At 41.7% G+C, this 16672-nt stretch overlaps 1 protein-coding gene across 1 annotated transcript in view; it reads right to left on the minus strand.

Moving 5' to 3' along the window:
- Positions 1-16672, minus strand: part of dock9b (dedicator of cytokinesis 9b) — a 33958-nt gene that overhangs the window by 10406 nt on the left and 6880 nt on the right. Inside the window, 33 exon segments of the mRNA XM_026362860.2 lie at positions 349-415; positions 518-632; positions 1610-1740; positions 1859-1970; positions 2131-2238; positions 2409-2587; positions 2721-2832; positions 3314-3397; positions 3569-3715; positions 3801-3872; positions 3955-4080; positions 4191-4260; positions 4765-4880; positions 5028-5117; positions 5213-5299; positions 5662-5780; positions 5892-6003; positions 6207-6299; positions 6467-6532; positions 6935-7122; positions 7228-7307; positions 7395-7517; positions 7744-7826; positions 7921-8071; positions 8073-8269; positions 8754-8894; positions 9021-9095; positions 9836-9891; positions 10226-10400; positions 10526-10660; positions 12763-12858; positions 13552-13621; positions 15902-15984. Coding sequence (XP_026218645.1) covers positions 349-415; positions 518-632; positions 1610-1740; positions 1859-1970; positions 2131-2238; positions 2409-2587; positions 2721-2832; positions 3314-3397; positions 3569-3715; positions 3801-3872; positions 3955-4080; positions 4191-4260; positions 4765-4880; positions 5028-5117; positions 5213-5299; positions 5662-5780; positions 5892-6003; positions 6207-6299; positions 6467-6532; positions 6935-7122; positions 7228-7307; positions 7395-7517; positions 7744-7826; positions 7921-8071; positions 8073-8269; positions 8754-8894; positions 9021-9095; positions 9836-9891; positions 10226-10400; positions 10526-10660; positions 12763-12858; positions 13552-13621; positions 15902-15984 — 3659 coding nt within the window.

Below are 16672 nucleotides of genomic sequence, written 5' to 3' on the forward strand. Positions count from 1 at the left end.
GTGTGAGGCATTCAGGGACAGTACATATATAGTTTTGACTTTGGGCAGAGCCAGACTAGCCATGCACATTCTTCCACTTTTATGATAAGCTAAGCTAATTTTTACTATTAGCTCAGCTCAGTCAACAGATGATATATATATATATATATATATATATATAAACAGTTTATTATATATAATAGTATATTATTTAAATAGTCTCTTTAAGATTTGACCCCGGTCTCACCCACACATCCATCCATCATAATAATGCTTTTCCTGTTAAGGGTTGCAGGGCTGCTGAAGCAAATCTCAACCACCCATGGTGGTGTTCTAATGGTACATTAGAAGGAGGTTGTTTGAACTTACTCTATTAATGTAAAGAAGTCCATTAGTTCTGAGGAAGTGGCTTTGTTCCAATAAGCAAAAAGGGCCTCTGTGGGTAAAGAAATTGAAAAGAATAGTAAGAAATTAGTTTATTCCAGACCAGTTTTTCATGTCAGATTGTGCCTAAATTAACGCCGACAGGCTGCCCTACCCTCTGACATGCTCTTGAGGATATGCAGAAAGCACATAAGCAGGTTTTTGATCTCGTCCCGGTCCAGTTTGTCACAGCGCAGCACAGTGCTGCCCAGAGCCACCGCACACTGGTTCTGAAGCACAGGAAGCAAGTAAAAAGAAACAGGGATCAAATGAAAGAGAAACTGTTTTAGTTATCAGCACAGTTGCAGAAAATATTGAAACTTCAAAGAGATAAAGAACATCACTCAAACAACCAGAATTTAAGAGGTGAAAAATGTCAAATAAACAAGAGTGAAAAAGCACATTGGCTGCAGCAGCTCTGTGCTTTGAGATAGCAACATCAACGACAGGCTCGAGGAAACACACAGAGTTACTTTACAGCACCCGAGGAAATAGGTGAAAAAGGCTATGAGGCCAGCTCAGCATCTGCACCGGTAACAGCAGAGAGGAATGATTCAAAGATTTTGGATATATTGCACAAGTTTGTATGTAAGGCATCAAAAATAACAAAGTGCGTATTTACTGGAACAAAGTTTGTTTGTTGGACTCTGTGCAATCCTATCCAAAACCTCCTGGTGGACTGGTTACAAAGGTCAAACAGAATACTTGTATTGCTATGTTTTCCTCGTGATTTCCAGTCTGCTTCTCGTTACTGTCACCATCCTGCAGGATGTCAGGGAGCGGTGCCGAGAGGAGCGAGAAATCCATGGTGACCCGCTTGGTCGCGCGGCTCAGAGATGACACTTGGTCCTCTGGGTTCAAGGGGAGAGGGGGCACGTTGACTGAGTGCCTCCTGGTAAATTGCTCCTTTTGGTGGAATTGGGTTGTTACAGTGCAACGACAAAGGAAGTGGGAGCTCTGGAGGACAGCGTCAGTGTCCAAGGAGGCAAATGTAAGATAGAAATGATGGTGTTCTGTTTAATGTTTTAATCTGAAGAGCAAATGTAATTAATCTCACACACTTACAACTTCATACTGTGGACTTCGGAGGAACAAAGGGAATAGTCAGAGCGTACTAGAGAGAAACTCCTGTTTCAGACTCCGTATGTACATCCTATTATTAACTTAAATGCAGTTATCGTAACAAATCTTTCCTGCATCCATCTACCTTCTCCAGGGAGTTGGTCCTGTCGCTGCTCTTGTCCATCAGACTGTTCCCAGAGTCAGTGGAGACCAAAGAGCCTCTAGAGTCTGCGTGGTGAACTGAGCTGACATTTGGAGTGGAGCTGTGAGGGGAGGCTGCAGGGACAGAACACAGAAATACAGTTTTGTTGAATGTCAACAAAATAGACAAGATGAATTCACACTGTGCAAGCTCCATTAGTGCTGGCTATGTGTTTATCACTGACTGAGTCACCTGTTCCAGAGATGACCCCAAACACATCTTTGTGAAGAGCATTTTCAATGCAGCTGCCATGTTTCTGAGGAGTCACAATGCAGTTTGGCACCAGAGAGTCCTCCCTCAAATTCTGGGAAAACAACAACAGATAAAATACATTGAAAGATCAACATTAACTTGAAAACCCTCAGGAAAGTGGTACACTCAGCTGTCCTTATAAGTCTAACACTTGCTGGGAATTGGAGGTACAAGCTTCCATTCAGTCTCCCACCACTAGGTGTCAGGCTTACATTGTGGTTGCTGAGGTGAGCTGATTCCTTGACATTGAGTCTGTGGACATTCTCCTGGAGCAGGCCAAACAGTGGCAGGTAGAGGGTGGCAAGCCTGGCCTGTTGACTCTGGAATGGGATACATAACATGACCATGAGACAAACAGTTGTACAAATCTGAAACAAACCTAAGAGTCTGCGTTCCATAATTAAATTGGTAAGAAACTGAATAGGCTGAGACAGACAATGCAAATTGTGTATGTATGTAAAAAGGGTTTATGCTGTACCAAAGAACTCACTTTTGCAGCGTAGCGGTCGTCGAATGTGTGTTTGATCATTAGTCCCTTCAGCACCTGGATGGCAATCTGACGGATCTCACGGAACTCTTGAAGAGCCCCCCCGACCTCCCTCAGCAGCAGGCCCACCAGGAAGTGGTTTCGACAGAAGTCGTCAGTCAGGGAATAGTCCAGCTGGAGATCTGCACCACGTATCAATCAACAGAAACAACACTGAATTTAAAGCTGTGTAGCCGGCAAAAAGAAAGCAATGTAGAGCACAAGCATATTATGACTACACACAGATGCAAATAATGTCAACTGCCTTTTCTTTACCTTGAAACCTCTGTATTCTGCCTTTTCCAAAGGGCATTGGCAGATTAAGGGGAACATAATGTTCGTGGTTGCATACTACTCGCAGGAACTCAAACTTGAACTCATACAATGTCTGATAGGAATACAAAAGAAAATACATAGTATGAGTGAGCTTTATTTCTATTTTAATAACATCAATATATAAACAACAAGGATGATGTCACAGCTTTGCAAACTGCCTCTAGTGGTTTAAGTCTGGGGAGTACATGTATGTGAGTCATACTAAATAATCCCTCTGCCTTCCCTTTATTACAATATCTCTCGTGTATTAGCTGAAAAATTGCTCCAGGTCTGGAGGAGCGGTTTAACCCGGACTGCCTCCCTAGTATGATGAACAATAAAAATCCTAAAAGACGCCAGATGACATCATCTTAACTGAAAAAGTCCTCCCGTTGATGTCATATGGGGAGTATTTCAGAAGAAGAGAGAAACAGTACAGTGTTTAATATCTCAGGGAATATAATTCAAATGCACGATGTCGCTAAACAATAAAAAGAAGGAAGTTGAAAATTCATGAAGTCAGCCTTTAAAGAAAAGGAGATGATTCTCTAAACCTTTGGGTCTCCAGGCGTGAAGCAGTTCATGTAGTTGTTGATCTGCTTGAATACAAATCCTCTGTCCATGAAGGTGAAACAGCGCTGAAAGGAAAACAAACAAATACCACTACTGAATATATATATATATATATATATATATATATGTCAAAAAACTGTGAAATCTGGAATAATGACAATTTATAGATAACTCTTTTATTAAATCTACACATTAAAGGGTTATACTGCATCGCAGCAGCACGGATGAGTGCCAACCTTGATGAAAACTGCCAGGCTGTGATTGGCATTGCGAGCTGCATCCAGGTTGTCCTTGTACTTCTGGGTGATGTGCGGCATCAGCATATTGACCAGAGTCTCCACTGCATGGTAGAATGATGCAGAAAAACGCTGGTTCCTGGAGAGCTGAATAAAGGAAACAAACAACAGTGTATTTAGACATGAAGGAAAGAAGTAAAAGAAAAGAGGAGAAGACCATAACAAGATTTACCTTGACTTTCCCGACCTCAATGAGATAATGAGCCATTGACTTCACCAGAGCTTCAAAGAAGTACCACGAGTGCTGCAACACAAACAAAAAGTTGGTTATCTATTATGGTGCTAAGACAATCAAGATGTCAGCCAGCGACAAAAAGCAGATGTACCTTCAGCAGCTTGTTGCTGGTTAGGAAGTCGGTGGATGGCTTGAGTATGGCTGTCATGGCTTTAGCCAGCTCCTCGTGAACTGTTTTTACATTGGTGGAGGAATAAGGCTCTGGCTTAAACACAAACTGAGTAAAGAGTAAAAAAAACTGATTACACCATGTGTACATAAACACAGGAACAGACAAACACATCCTCTGGATATTGTTATCATGCATGTATTAAGAAGGGACTGCACCTTGGCGTAAGATCTCAGGTAATGCTCGAGCCCCTCTTCATGGCACTGTGCTACAATATGAACCATCACTCTGAAAAGAAAGAAAAATAATATATATAATATATAATATAATATATATATTATATAATATATAAAAGAATTTAAACGTGCAGATTTTAAACTTGCATGTTATGGTTTTAGTTTAGAGGACATGTGTATGAATGCTAATAAACCTCCCTTTGTCTTCTCTATATTAAACTAATTCCAGAAATCTACAAACCGAAAAATTCAGATGACGCTGTCATCAGGAGTTTGTCGGTTCAGATGATGTCATTGAGAGGAGTTCTGGAGAAGGAGGTCGACCAACACCGGTCGCCAGAGTATGACTAACCTGATGACATAATCTGACCTGAAAATACAGTATCTTCCAGATGATGTCATCAGATGAGCTTTTCAACTAGAAATACAGCTGGTTTTGCATGTGAAGTTTATTCAAATGCACCAAATAAATGGCTGTATCACATATAACCTTTACAACAGTATTCTGCTGCTGATCACCACGCATTTCATGCGTTTGCATGCAGGTGCGACTTGCCTGGTCACATTGACAGCCACATCCTCATGCGTGGCTCTGGTTAGGACACAGAACAGTTGGTTGAGGATAGTGGGCAGGAAGTTGACCATCACATGACCCTCCATCGCATGGAGACTCTTTGGACGGGAGGAAGTAGGGAAGGAAAAAACTAACTGAACAAACTCTTTCTTGAATGTTAAAAGTAAAGATATTGATGGGGCATGAACGAATGGTGTGTTACACTTTCCTCTAGGGGAATTAGATATAAATGAAGGTCTTCATACCTTTAGGTATTTCACCAGCTCCCCCTCTGATGCTTGCTCAGACTTCTCCATGCTCTGACAGTGGTGAAAGAAGTTATGCAGATGCTGGTCCTAAAGAAAACATTTTAACACACGTTTACTTTTATTTCAATTTTGAGCGCAGTAAGAACAAAATTACATTTCAAAATAGAAATGTGTGTATATACCTGAGTGTAAACTGTGGAAACCAGATGAGTTGAGACTTTGAACAGAGGTTTTCCTCCTTCGACCCATTTAATCTCTGAGCTGGAGTGCTGCAATGGCAGGTAGGTAATAATTAGTATTGGATATTAAATGGAAACTTCAACGTCTTGACCAAAAACAAATTAGTTACTTATTACTAATTACTTAAGATTATTAGACTAAACATTTAAATAGTTTTCCCAATCCAATCACAATTAATCTGTTAAGGTCTTATTGTTCATTACCCACTAAATGCATCTTAACCAATTTTCGACTCCTTCGGCCAATATGAGAAAACAATACACAAAACAATCTAGATGTGAAACACCTGCATCCTTACATTAACTTGTAACACCGTCCCCACAACATCCTGGAAACAGCATATTATGGGCTCACTTAAAAAACTATCCAAAAGTTTTCATCTTTTTTATACCTTAGTGACACCATCCTGGAATCCCAGGTACCCAGCAGGAAGGTTGGCAGCAACAGGCAGCTGCTGTTCATTCATGATGACTCTGCCATCCCTTAGTAGCGGCAGCCATGCTGAACCCACTGTGGGGGAAGAACAGGTGCCTTGATCAGACCCCTTTTAATAATTTATCCACAGCAGCTATTTACATTGATTGATTTTGTATTTTGTGTGAGGGACAAGCGGCGACCTACCTGGACTCTCCACCAGGTCTTTCTTCTTGCTGTTGCTGTCACAGCTCACGTGATAGAAGGTGAAGAGAAGGTGATGCTTCTCATGAAGCTGAGTAGGCAGCTCTATCTTTATCTGAAGGGGAGAAAGGTTCTCGGGTTAATTCTCTAATACAGAGGATCCTTTGTTCAGGAGAATGAAAGGATTCACTGAAGAGTAGAACGGAGCTCAACCAGTAGAGGTGAAACTTACTTTCATGAACTATACTTGTCGCTGGATATTTTAACATTCACTATATTAAGAAAATCTGTCTGTGAGTAGCATCAACACAGCATCACCTCATCGTAGAACTCTGGGTTTTGCTGGTGGTGTAGCACGGCTGCATACGCCTGCTTAATGAATAGAGGACCTCCTGGACGACCATAGATGCACTGCAGTGGATTCAGAGCACAGATAATTAAACACGAGAAATCAGTCACCACAGGATGGTTTAATGTAGAGTGTGCAAAGGTGGAAAAAGTAAGTAAGTCCCAGATTTGACAATATACAAATAAATGAAATTAAACTGACTGTCAACTTTAATCACATGCGGACCCACCTTCAGTGGCTGGGCTTCATCTTCATCACAGTCCTTGAATTCAATGCAAACAGCAATATTTCTTGCCTGAACAAAAGAGACAGATAATACATATTATAATGGAGACCAGAAGACCAGAACTAGCTCTATGACACTCCCATGGATTTAGAAAAATGTTTTCCATGTGCCTCGCTGAGTCAGGCTGACCCAGTGAAAATAATATCTCACTTTTACTGTATTAATCAGGAGCCGTTGCTCTGTGTAAGGATAATTCTATCCAGCTCTGTAGCTTGGCTGAATGAGCATGCTACTGTGGCCAGTTGTCATGTGGGCTAAAGAGGAAGACAAAATGATGATCTGAGAATGGCTGCCAAACAAAAGCGTTATGTTCCACAAAGATTAAATCATATGTTTGGGAATAATATTTGATGTAGCTCAAATAAAGCATTAATCTCTGCTAGTATTATGTAAGCCCCTATCTTTACACACCTTAGCAAAAGATTTCTGTCCATCGTACTTGAGGTGTTTTGGGTAGACATAGAGGTGATTTTTATAGATGGTGAATGGCTGGGAGCACTTAGCGATGCAAGGCACAAACTCTTCCACCTCCAGAAGGGCGCTGCCTGGCCCGTTGCCTTCAAAGTTTCTCACTGGGATGTAGGAGGAAGTGACACAATCTGCAGGCAGGAAGCGAGAGGGTTGTTTTAAGGGTTCAAGGTTGAAATGTGATGCTTATGAATAGATTTTTCAAGGGGACTTTGTAAATATTTAGAAGGATTTACTGGCTACATCCGGGGACACGTTGTCAATAGTTACATCTAAGTTCCCTAAGAGCACAGGGAGTTTGGCCATTTTCTCTGGTCTGTTGGGAAAATAGAGATAGATACAGCAGTCACAAACATGAACCAAAACAGACATATGTCTTAAAAAAGAAGGGAAGGAGGCATACTTTCTAAAGTCAGTAAGCAGTTTGAACATGTCCTCGTCTGACAGCTTGCTGCTGTCCTGTCTGTATAGAGCTGAAAAGCGAGTGCTTTTGTCCAAAGTCCCTGATGCATCTTTGAACACAGGTCTGCAGAGACAAGAGAAAAATCTTTGAATTTACTGGAGAAAGACCATATTTCAGTTCTATACCAGTGTGCCAAAGGTTTGAGCTGCCGAACAAGCTGCATTTCCTGTGACAGCTTCCATTCAGTTTATAGAAATCTGAATACCAGCTAATGATAGCTATTAGTTGAATGGGTTCTAGCACACAATACTAATAGACTATATATAAAAACACTATGTTGTTTCATAACCTTGCAGCCCAGGCAAATGGCATCCTGTACTGTCCCAGTCTGCTGCAGGCTGTCTTAGCATTCTTCAGCACCTTCTGAGCCATCTAGACCAGAGAACAGAGGATCGTTTTTATTTCTAATCCGTCATGTGAGATGACTTTAAGCTGTCATCCTCATCGTCTCTTCTAACGAGCGTACCTTAGCAGAATCTGAGCTCTTCATATAGGGTTCAGTGCAGTGAGTAATCCCTCCTTGCAGGACCTTCTCAATCCTGGCCACCAGAAAGATCTCTGGATGGGGGCACGTGACAGAGAACACCCCCTGTCTGGGGTACTGGAGAGCGTCCTCAGGGAAGCCCGCTGGCCAGCATCTGACCACCCAGAGGGCCATTGCAGCTGCTGCCGTTGATTTGCACATTCTGCCCACTGCCAGAGCCCGAGGTCATCTGTCGGACCAAAGGGTGGTTCAGATCCATGTGGAAGTCGGCTGAGATCTTTCTGCTGTTCTGGACGTCAAAGAGGGACAGGACCACATAGAAAGGCTCCACCTTTGATCAAAGAGCAGAGGAAAGAAAATATTATTGATGGAGGGCTTCAGACACAGAGAGAGAGAGTACTTCTCGTTTTTCCATCAAGTCGAAATGTTTCATTGATGTAATCCGTCTTCCCATTCACTCTTTCCACCATGCATTTCCATTACACAAACCCATTTGTGAGTGAATGAGTGTATGTGTGAGCCAGAGTTAATGGTTGTGGTTTCCTGGCTCAGTGTTGACGGAGTCCTCCTTCCACACAGACAGAGAACTTGGAGGGTGATGGCAGGAAACAAACCTCAGTGGTGCTAATGTGTGGTGGGTGGTTGCCACAGTAGAAACCACTTTTTTTTTGCCAACATAACCAGTTTTGACAGCAGCCAGTCAAGTGGCCCATCTGAACTGCATTTTCTTAACTAACCGAGGCTTCATTTGATGCTGATAACAAGCTCCTTTACACGTGAAGCCAACTGATGTGTGCAGTTCTGCATCAACATACGTTAGTTGTTGGTCCCTCTTCGTTCTCAGCAACACAGCCCTGCAGGTTGAACGACAGGTCGTTGCAGCTGACCAGGACTCTCTTGCCAAACTTCTCTTCAAAGTGACGCACATCTGGCTCTATGCCAGAGAAGTCCAGTTTCTGTGGAGACAGAAAAAACAAAACTGTGGTTATGTAATTGATAAATAACAGGAGCTAACCTTGCTCCATGTGTTGCTGGTAGGAACTAAAACAACCCTCTGCGTAGTGAGGTATGATCTATGATACCTGTGTGTCAGGGTCCAAAGTGAACAGTTTCAGGCGGGCTTCACTTCTCATTTTGGACTCAATATCTCTGGCGGTCTGTTATAGACAAAGAAAACAATGTGGTTCAACATCCCTGCAGAGCTTATCATTCCAAAATGTGGGATGTCGACCGTGCTGTGGATATGACAGACATACTAAATCCAAGGACTGTGTAGATATTCAGAGTAGTGTGCAAAACAAGAGGAACTCAAAACATCTGTAGTGTCAAGATAGAATAATGTTGGAAATTAACCTTAAATAAAGCTTCGAATTAATTATTAATAATAATAATTAGGTAAAATATTGCCTTATCAGTGCACATGAATTACACATGAACACATCAGCGTGATGTTTTTATTCTTATTACTCTTGGAAAGGCTGTTGCTAACACCAGTGGGATTGTGCCAGGTTAAATACATTTTAAAAAGAACAAAAGATGACCTAAATAAATACAGCAAATCACAGACACACTTTAGTGTTATTTTTCAAACTACCACGCTCCACTGCTGGACTCCAGTTGAGCACCACTGTTGGCCTCATCTGGTCTCAACATTTGCAGACCATACACGCTATGCCAGATGTTTGCTTAGTTAGCACCATTGGGAAAATGCAGGGACTTGTTTGCAGGAAATACAGCTGCTCAGCTAATCAGCTCAGTTTCTTCCAAGTGGACACCAACCGTACCTTGTCAGCAAACTAATCCATGTAGGTTGAGTTCTGGCTCGGTTTGTGGCCACAAATACGTAGGTGCTGAGGACTGTTTTAACTTGTTAGATGGAAAAGAAAAAACAGGCTACCTGAAAGCTGTCTTGAAAAGTTCCTGTGGAGAGGTCTGTTTTTGCATGTTCCTCATCTGCTGAAGAGATGAGTGCAGTTAGCTGAGGCAACCACTGTATGTGAAAACATACTGCTGTGTTTCTGCTCTAGCTCTCTATGAAGCGGAAAAGGAGAATTACATAAGAAAGAACCACTGATAATGAAGTTGTTTATCAAGCATGAGTGATTTCCATGAGGAAACATCCTGCTACAGAGAGAAATTATTCCACTGGGAACACACAAATTGGAGCAAATGCAGCAAGTACTAGGACACAAACAGATGAAATAGATACATGGAAAAATTATTCAGCTGTGAGAACAAAGGTGTCAAAGAAATTGGAAAAAATACACACACACACACACACACACACCATCATGCAGATCTCCATTTCTTTTTTCCTGCATGGCCTGTTCAAAGCTGCTGTGGAGGATCTTGTTGAGAGTGCTGATCCATTCCTCCATCTCCACTTCACTGTCTGCAGCGAGCAGGAAAGTGCTCTTATCCTGCATCTTCAGCTCGAAGGCGAAGCGACGCACTTTGCTGTTCTAAAAAAAAAAAACACACACACACACACAAATACAAACATTTATTTCATACTGCCTATATTGTCAATACTAGATCACATTACTATGGTGTTATGGGTAATAGCCTCACACGTTTCACACTTCACCTGAACAACCCCCATGCATGAGTCCAGGAAGATGGTTCCTTTAGGCTCTTTGGACGTGTTTTCATCTTTGTAGAAGTTGAGGTTGTATGATCCATCTCCAAGCTGAGCCAGATGGAAGTACCTTCTCTTGAAGGACTATAGGATGAAAATAGAACATGTTAACATCCCACGTGTCCCCTTTCTCTCTAAAAATACCACAGAGAAGAGACGGGGCATGGGAAAGCTCAACGGTGGACTGAAAAGGAATGCGGGTTCCCCAACAAAAGGCTACTTCAATTTTCATCTGCACAAACTGTCAGATGTTGTAGTTGTTGCTAAGTTGCTAATGTTTAATTGAGGTTTGCTCTCAAAATAACACTATCAACTTCCACTGTAAATGTCTTCAACCGTATATAAAACTGTATATTCAACTTGAGTGGGAAAATTGAGGTAGTCAACTTCCATCTTAGATATAACTTCTCAACAGACATATTCTACAGTACAATTAGTGGTAATCCATCTGTAGTGCGTAAAAGTGGAGTGACAACAGGAAGCAAACACTACCAAGTGTTGCTTTTTACATAACAGTTCATATAGCTAGGGTTCTAGGTCTTCCTCTGTTTTGTCTTTTTGAACAACAAATACAGACCACTTCCATCTGCTTGTAGAGAGTCATTTATAATGCTCAGACAAATGAGCTGCAACAGACGCTCTAGTCGTCACTAGTTCTTTGAACAACAAGCCCTGGCTCACTAAGGACATCAAAGTCATCCTGAATGACAAAAAGAAGGCATTCAGATCAGGTGACAGGGAGGCAGCGAGGAGGGTCCAGAGACTGCTGTCTGTCAGGATCAGGGAGGGGAAGGAGGCTTACAAGAGGAAACTGGAACAAAGCCTTCAACTAAACACCAGGGATGTGTGGAGGGGCATGAGGACCATCACTGGCTACAAGTCCAGCAGCCAAGCGACTGTGGGGACTGTGGACCGAGCCAACGAATTTTATATTTTTTTAAATACAGTAGATTCCAGGCTGAGCCACAGAGCCCCCTGCAGTTCACTAACCGCTCCTCAGTTCCTCCCCCACAGGACTCAGCCACCACCCAAATGATCTCAGCAGATCAGGTGAGGAGAGAGCTGAACAGGCTTCACCCCACAGAGGAGGCAGGGCCAGATGAACTCAGCCCACGGGTGCTGAAAGCCTGAGCTCCTCTGCTATGTGTTGCTCTCCAACACATTTTCACCCTCAGCCTGCATCTGGAGAGAGTTCCTCTAGGGTGGAAAAAGCTGTGCATAGTTCCAGAATAAGACGCCACGTCCCAGAGTCCTAAATGACTACAGACCAGTGGCTCTGACCTCACATATTATGAAGCTTTTTCAGAGGCTTATCCTGGAGTCCCTCCGACCTCTGGTCAAACCCTCACGCCCCTCCAGTTTGCCTGTCAACCCCAAGTTGAAGTGGATGACGCCATCATACACCTGCTATATCCCACCTACACCCACCTGGACAAGCCTGGGGGCTTAGTGAGGATCATGTTTTTTGATTTCTCCAGTGCATTCAACACCATCCGGCCTGCACTGCTGGGAGAGAAATTAAAAAACATGCAGGTTAACACTCCCCTGATTTCCTGGATCATGGACTACCTCACCAACCACCTACAGTACGTCCGCCTGCAGAACTGTGTGTCTGACACTGTGGTCTGTAGCACAGGTGCTCCACAGGGGACAGTTCTGTCTCCATTCCACCTCAGACTTCAGGTACAACTCAGAGTCCTGTCATCTTCAGAAGTTCTCTGATGACCCTGCAGTTGTATTAAGGGGGGAGATGTCACAGAGTACCGGACAGTGGTGGAAAGTTTTGTTGACTGGTGTGGACGAAACCATCTTCAACTCAACATCAGAAAACCCAAGGAGCTGGTGATGGACTTCAGGAAATATGGGAGTCCTGTCATCTCTCTCTCTCTATACAGGAGGAGGAGGTGGAGGTCGTATCCAAGTACAAATACCTGGGAGTGTACTTGGACAACAAACTGGTTGAGAGCAACTATAACAAGGCTTGAATGCTCGATGTGTGACAGCCCTAATGTTTCTTTCTCATTCTTGGCTTGGTTTGTTGCTAAAGTCCATTTTGTTACTTTATTTATGCCAAAGTATATGATCACTCTACTATGTAAACTCGTTGAAGTCAACGAGAACAGAAATGAGAGTGGGCAGATTTATTTACAAAGAAAGAACTAAAACCTTTCCTCTACTGTACCCACCCGCATAGTAACACTGATAGCACTGTTCATGTTGCCTTTAAAGAGCCAGCCATGTTTAGACACTCCTCCCTTCTGAGATCCGAGGGAGGCTGTGTCCTGCAGGAGGAGAAACAGATGATACACATTAATACATGTATACAGCATTTTAAATTAATCAAACCTGCATACTGGAAAGCTTCCTATCTTCCATTAATGCACAAAACTCATGCTAACCCCCATGTGTACATTAATTCATATACTTTGCTTTGAGCTAAAAAAAACCTGCTGACTGCCCTGGAGGTCTGCATTGACTGCGCGTTCAGTTCTGAGAAGAAACCTCTTCATTAAGATCGACATTAAGATCAACAGTGCACTTTTCTAATCTCGGGAGATTTCAACCGCGACAACGTGTCCATTAAGGGTCACTGACTTTCGGTTAAATCAATGCCTGAAGCGAGGTAATTACTGGGAAGGGATGTTCCCTCAAAATGCTACAAATGTCATGAAGATGTTAACTATTCTGGGAAACTGCGAGGCCCTAGAACATCAAAGGCAACATCCAAAGATTGGCTTGTTAAAGAGGAGTGAAATCAAGTTAATGAACACAATGTTTGGCCATAAGTTAAAAGAATAGTGTCAGTGCTCTATTGTGCAACATTATAATCGAGCTTTTGTTTGATCAGGGCTCAGTAGGGCCTGGACAAATGTTGAACTTGTTGCTCTTGCAGAATCATAATTATTAACTCTTAAAATAGCCATGTCCTTCAGATGAGCAGGGAAACGTAAAACAGCACAGGCTGGTGGTCTTACTTCATCCTTTTCCACGTCTTCATCCACCTCAAACAGGTGAGTTGCCAGTTTTTCAGGCCTCAAGACTTTACTGAAAAGAAAAGGACGTGATAAAAGTTAATTATGCATCATAGTTTCATCTTCTCTTTATTTCTAGGGCACATTATGTGAGAACATTAACACATTAACTGGTTAGAGGTTAAATTAGAGCTTCACACAACAGAAAACATGACTGAATGGAGCTAATTCACTAAAATATGCTCATATCTTTTAAACTGCTAATGCTATTTAATTGAACTGGTATTCGTTTGCATTTATACTACATGTAACAGCCATATGTTTCATCCATCCAACAATGCATCCATTACTTTTAATTGTGTATTGCAATCATTCATTTGTATTTTTCTTTTCACTATCAACGTCTCTGTTTGCTTCCCCACTAGCATTTGCACACTGTTAACTGCAACATGTGCAACTCACAGAATTAGATTTGTAATTTAGACTTTTTTTTTCACGCTATTAAGATTTACTTAGATCTACATGTACCCTGTGACAGCTGCAAACCACTCTGGGATGCAAGTAGCCATAGTTAGTACTGGTAGCCAATGGAAGAACATGATATGGATAACATGATCAACCCTGTCTGATCTAGAACAAACTCTCACCCACTGAAATAATCACTTCTGTGTGTTATAAAAATGTGGCAAGGATTCCTGCAGCTATGATACATGTTGTGTATAAGATCGATTTAGGAAGACCTTTACTATTTCACAATTTCAAAGGTAGATTTGGTAACATTCTTAATATACAGTGGCAAGATGTATGAATGTATGTGTGATGTATGTGAACCTTTTGCAATTTTATGATTTTCTGTATTCATTTGCAATATAATGTGATCTGAAAACATTTATTTATTATTAGATCAGAAGTTTTTGTGTTATTACTTTAGGCACATCACATGTTAATACTCTTGACTTAGATGAAGATCAGACCACATTTTATTACAAATTAATGCAGAAAACCATGAAATTCCAAAAGGTTCACATACTTTTCCTTGCCACAGTTCAAAGATGGCTCCAAACCAATTAGTCTGTCTAAAAACTATTCACGTGTTTCAGAGTGTAAGTACAATATGCCCTCGTTATTTCAAGGCTACGCAGGAATGCTTCAAGGGTTGCAGGATACAGATGAAGTACTGCAGCTGCTTCTTCACTTCTAAAGGCAGAACAAACCCAGACGGACAATTTGCCCCTTGACCTTTACGAGACCCAGCTGGCTCTGGGGGACTGCATGCATAAACAGTGTCAAGGCCAGGGCTTGTCTAGGTTTTACACTACAATGTTTTTAACATGACACACAACATCTGTAATGCACATTCCTACCCTTAAAGAAAGTGGCTAGACCAAGGGCACATAATGCATTGTGGGATTTTCCCTAAGTGTTAATAATATCAATCAACAGTAGCTCAAAATAGCTTTGCTTATCCTTGTTAGAAAAACATAGGAAACACTGGAAGCGTACTATTGTTGGGCGAGCTTGGAGCCTCCACGACACAGATTTCCGTGTTTCTAGAGTTCCTTCTAAAACATTCATTTGACTGTGAACAAAGGGCAGTGTCCCTGAATACAATAGGATTTACATTATGCCTTGGTGGGCCCTTCAAACACAGTGTGCTATGCAGCGGATAGCACAAGCATCTATAAATACTTAGTAGTCTGTCATTACAATCTTACTGTATTGTATTGTCTTCCACAACAAAACACTTTAACACTTACCTGTGTTAGGGGTTATAATACTAGTTTTAATAGTAATGCAGTAATATAACACATTACTTAGGTAAGATTAGTAATATTAATCAAGTTACTTTTTGCAGTAACTCACCCCCACTTGTGTGAAAAGTGACTGACAGTGCACCCACATTTGTCAAGTGGAAATATTGTCAGTATTTTCAACTTGTTGCTGAAAAGGACAAAACATTACAGTGAAATGTAACCTCCGACAGGGCAGCAATTTGCTTCCTCCAGCTAAAAATAGCAACGTCCAATTAGAAGAGACACTTGGAGAAGGAGTGAAACCGCAAATGTTGGAGGTGCAACCCGTGTTGTTGAAGGAGATAAGGCAGTAGCTGAATACGTGGTGGAAGATTTCCTTCATATTAGTCCAAATCTAATTATGATGTGTTGATTGGGACACATTGTGAGAGTAACTCAAGAGTAACTGGTTTAGGAAGTAAATGTGTAACTTAGCACAAAGTACTGAGTAATATGTCACTTTTGAAAGTGGTCTATGCTTTACTACTACTTCAGTATAGCTGAAGGACACACACACACGTACATATACATTCGCTGTGAGCTTCACAACAAGCACTCACTTTGGGAGCTGACGGAAGTCTCCTGAATACTCCTCATACTTGTAGTTGACCACATGCCAGTCGGACTTGTAGGTTTTGATACACTGCACAGACAGAAAGTAAATAGGGGCGTGATGGGTCATTTCAAGAGCAATAATTTCATAATCGGGTATGCTTGTCCTCTTTGATGCATTGTGGCAGTCTTGAGATGTTTTTATTTTATTTTATTATTTTATTTTTATTTTATTAATTCATTTTTCCTCAACCTCAGAATCCCATTGTGAAGGTCATTTCAGAAATAAAACCTGGCTGAACAGAGCTTCCCTGTGTCTTTTTTTTTTTAAAACAAACTGTTGCTATCACAGTTGCCCAAAAGTTGCAAGTCAACATGTTTTTGAGGAACTATCTTGGATGTAAGTGCATCACTTCCTCCCACAAAGAGGAGAGGAGCAACATGTGATACAACCATAAAAAACAAACACCAGGAAGTATCCCTCAGTTTTAGATATTTAGATATGCGTTCAACAATTCTATGAATTTATAAAGTTCACATGTTGAGTGAGGTAAGAGGTTACTTAAAGATGGAAAAATGTCTGAAACTGCACATCCCATCTGTATAAGGACATGCAGCTGTTCCAGATGTAGTTATGATGTAATTCCTGGCTGAAGCCATGGGGGACTATACCCTATCAGGCTCTATCAGGCCGCGCCCCAGCTAACACCGGCACACAGCACCTCTGAAAAAACATGATGTAAACTGAAATTGAAGTGTGGACTCCATCTGTAGTCAGG

This window comes from Anabas testudineus, chromosome 2 (assembly GCF_900324465.2).
Source record: "Anabas testudineus chromosome 2, fAnaTes1.2, whole genome shotgun sequence".
In the NCBI taxonomy this organism is placed as follows: domain Eukaryota; kingdom Metazoa; phylum Chordata; class Actinopteri; order Anabantiformes; family Anabantidae; genus Anabas; species Anabas testudineus.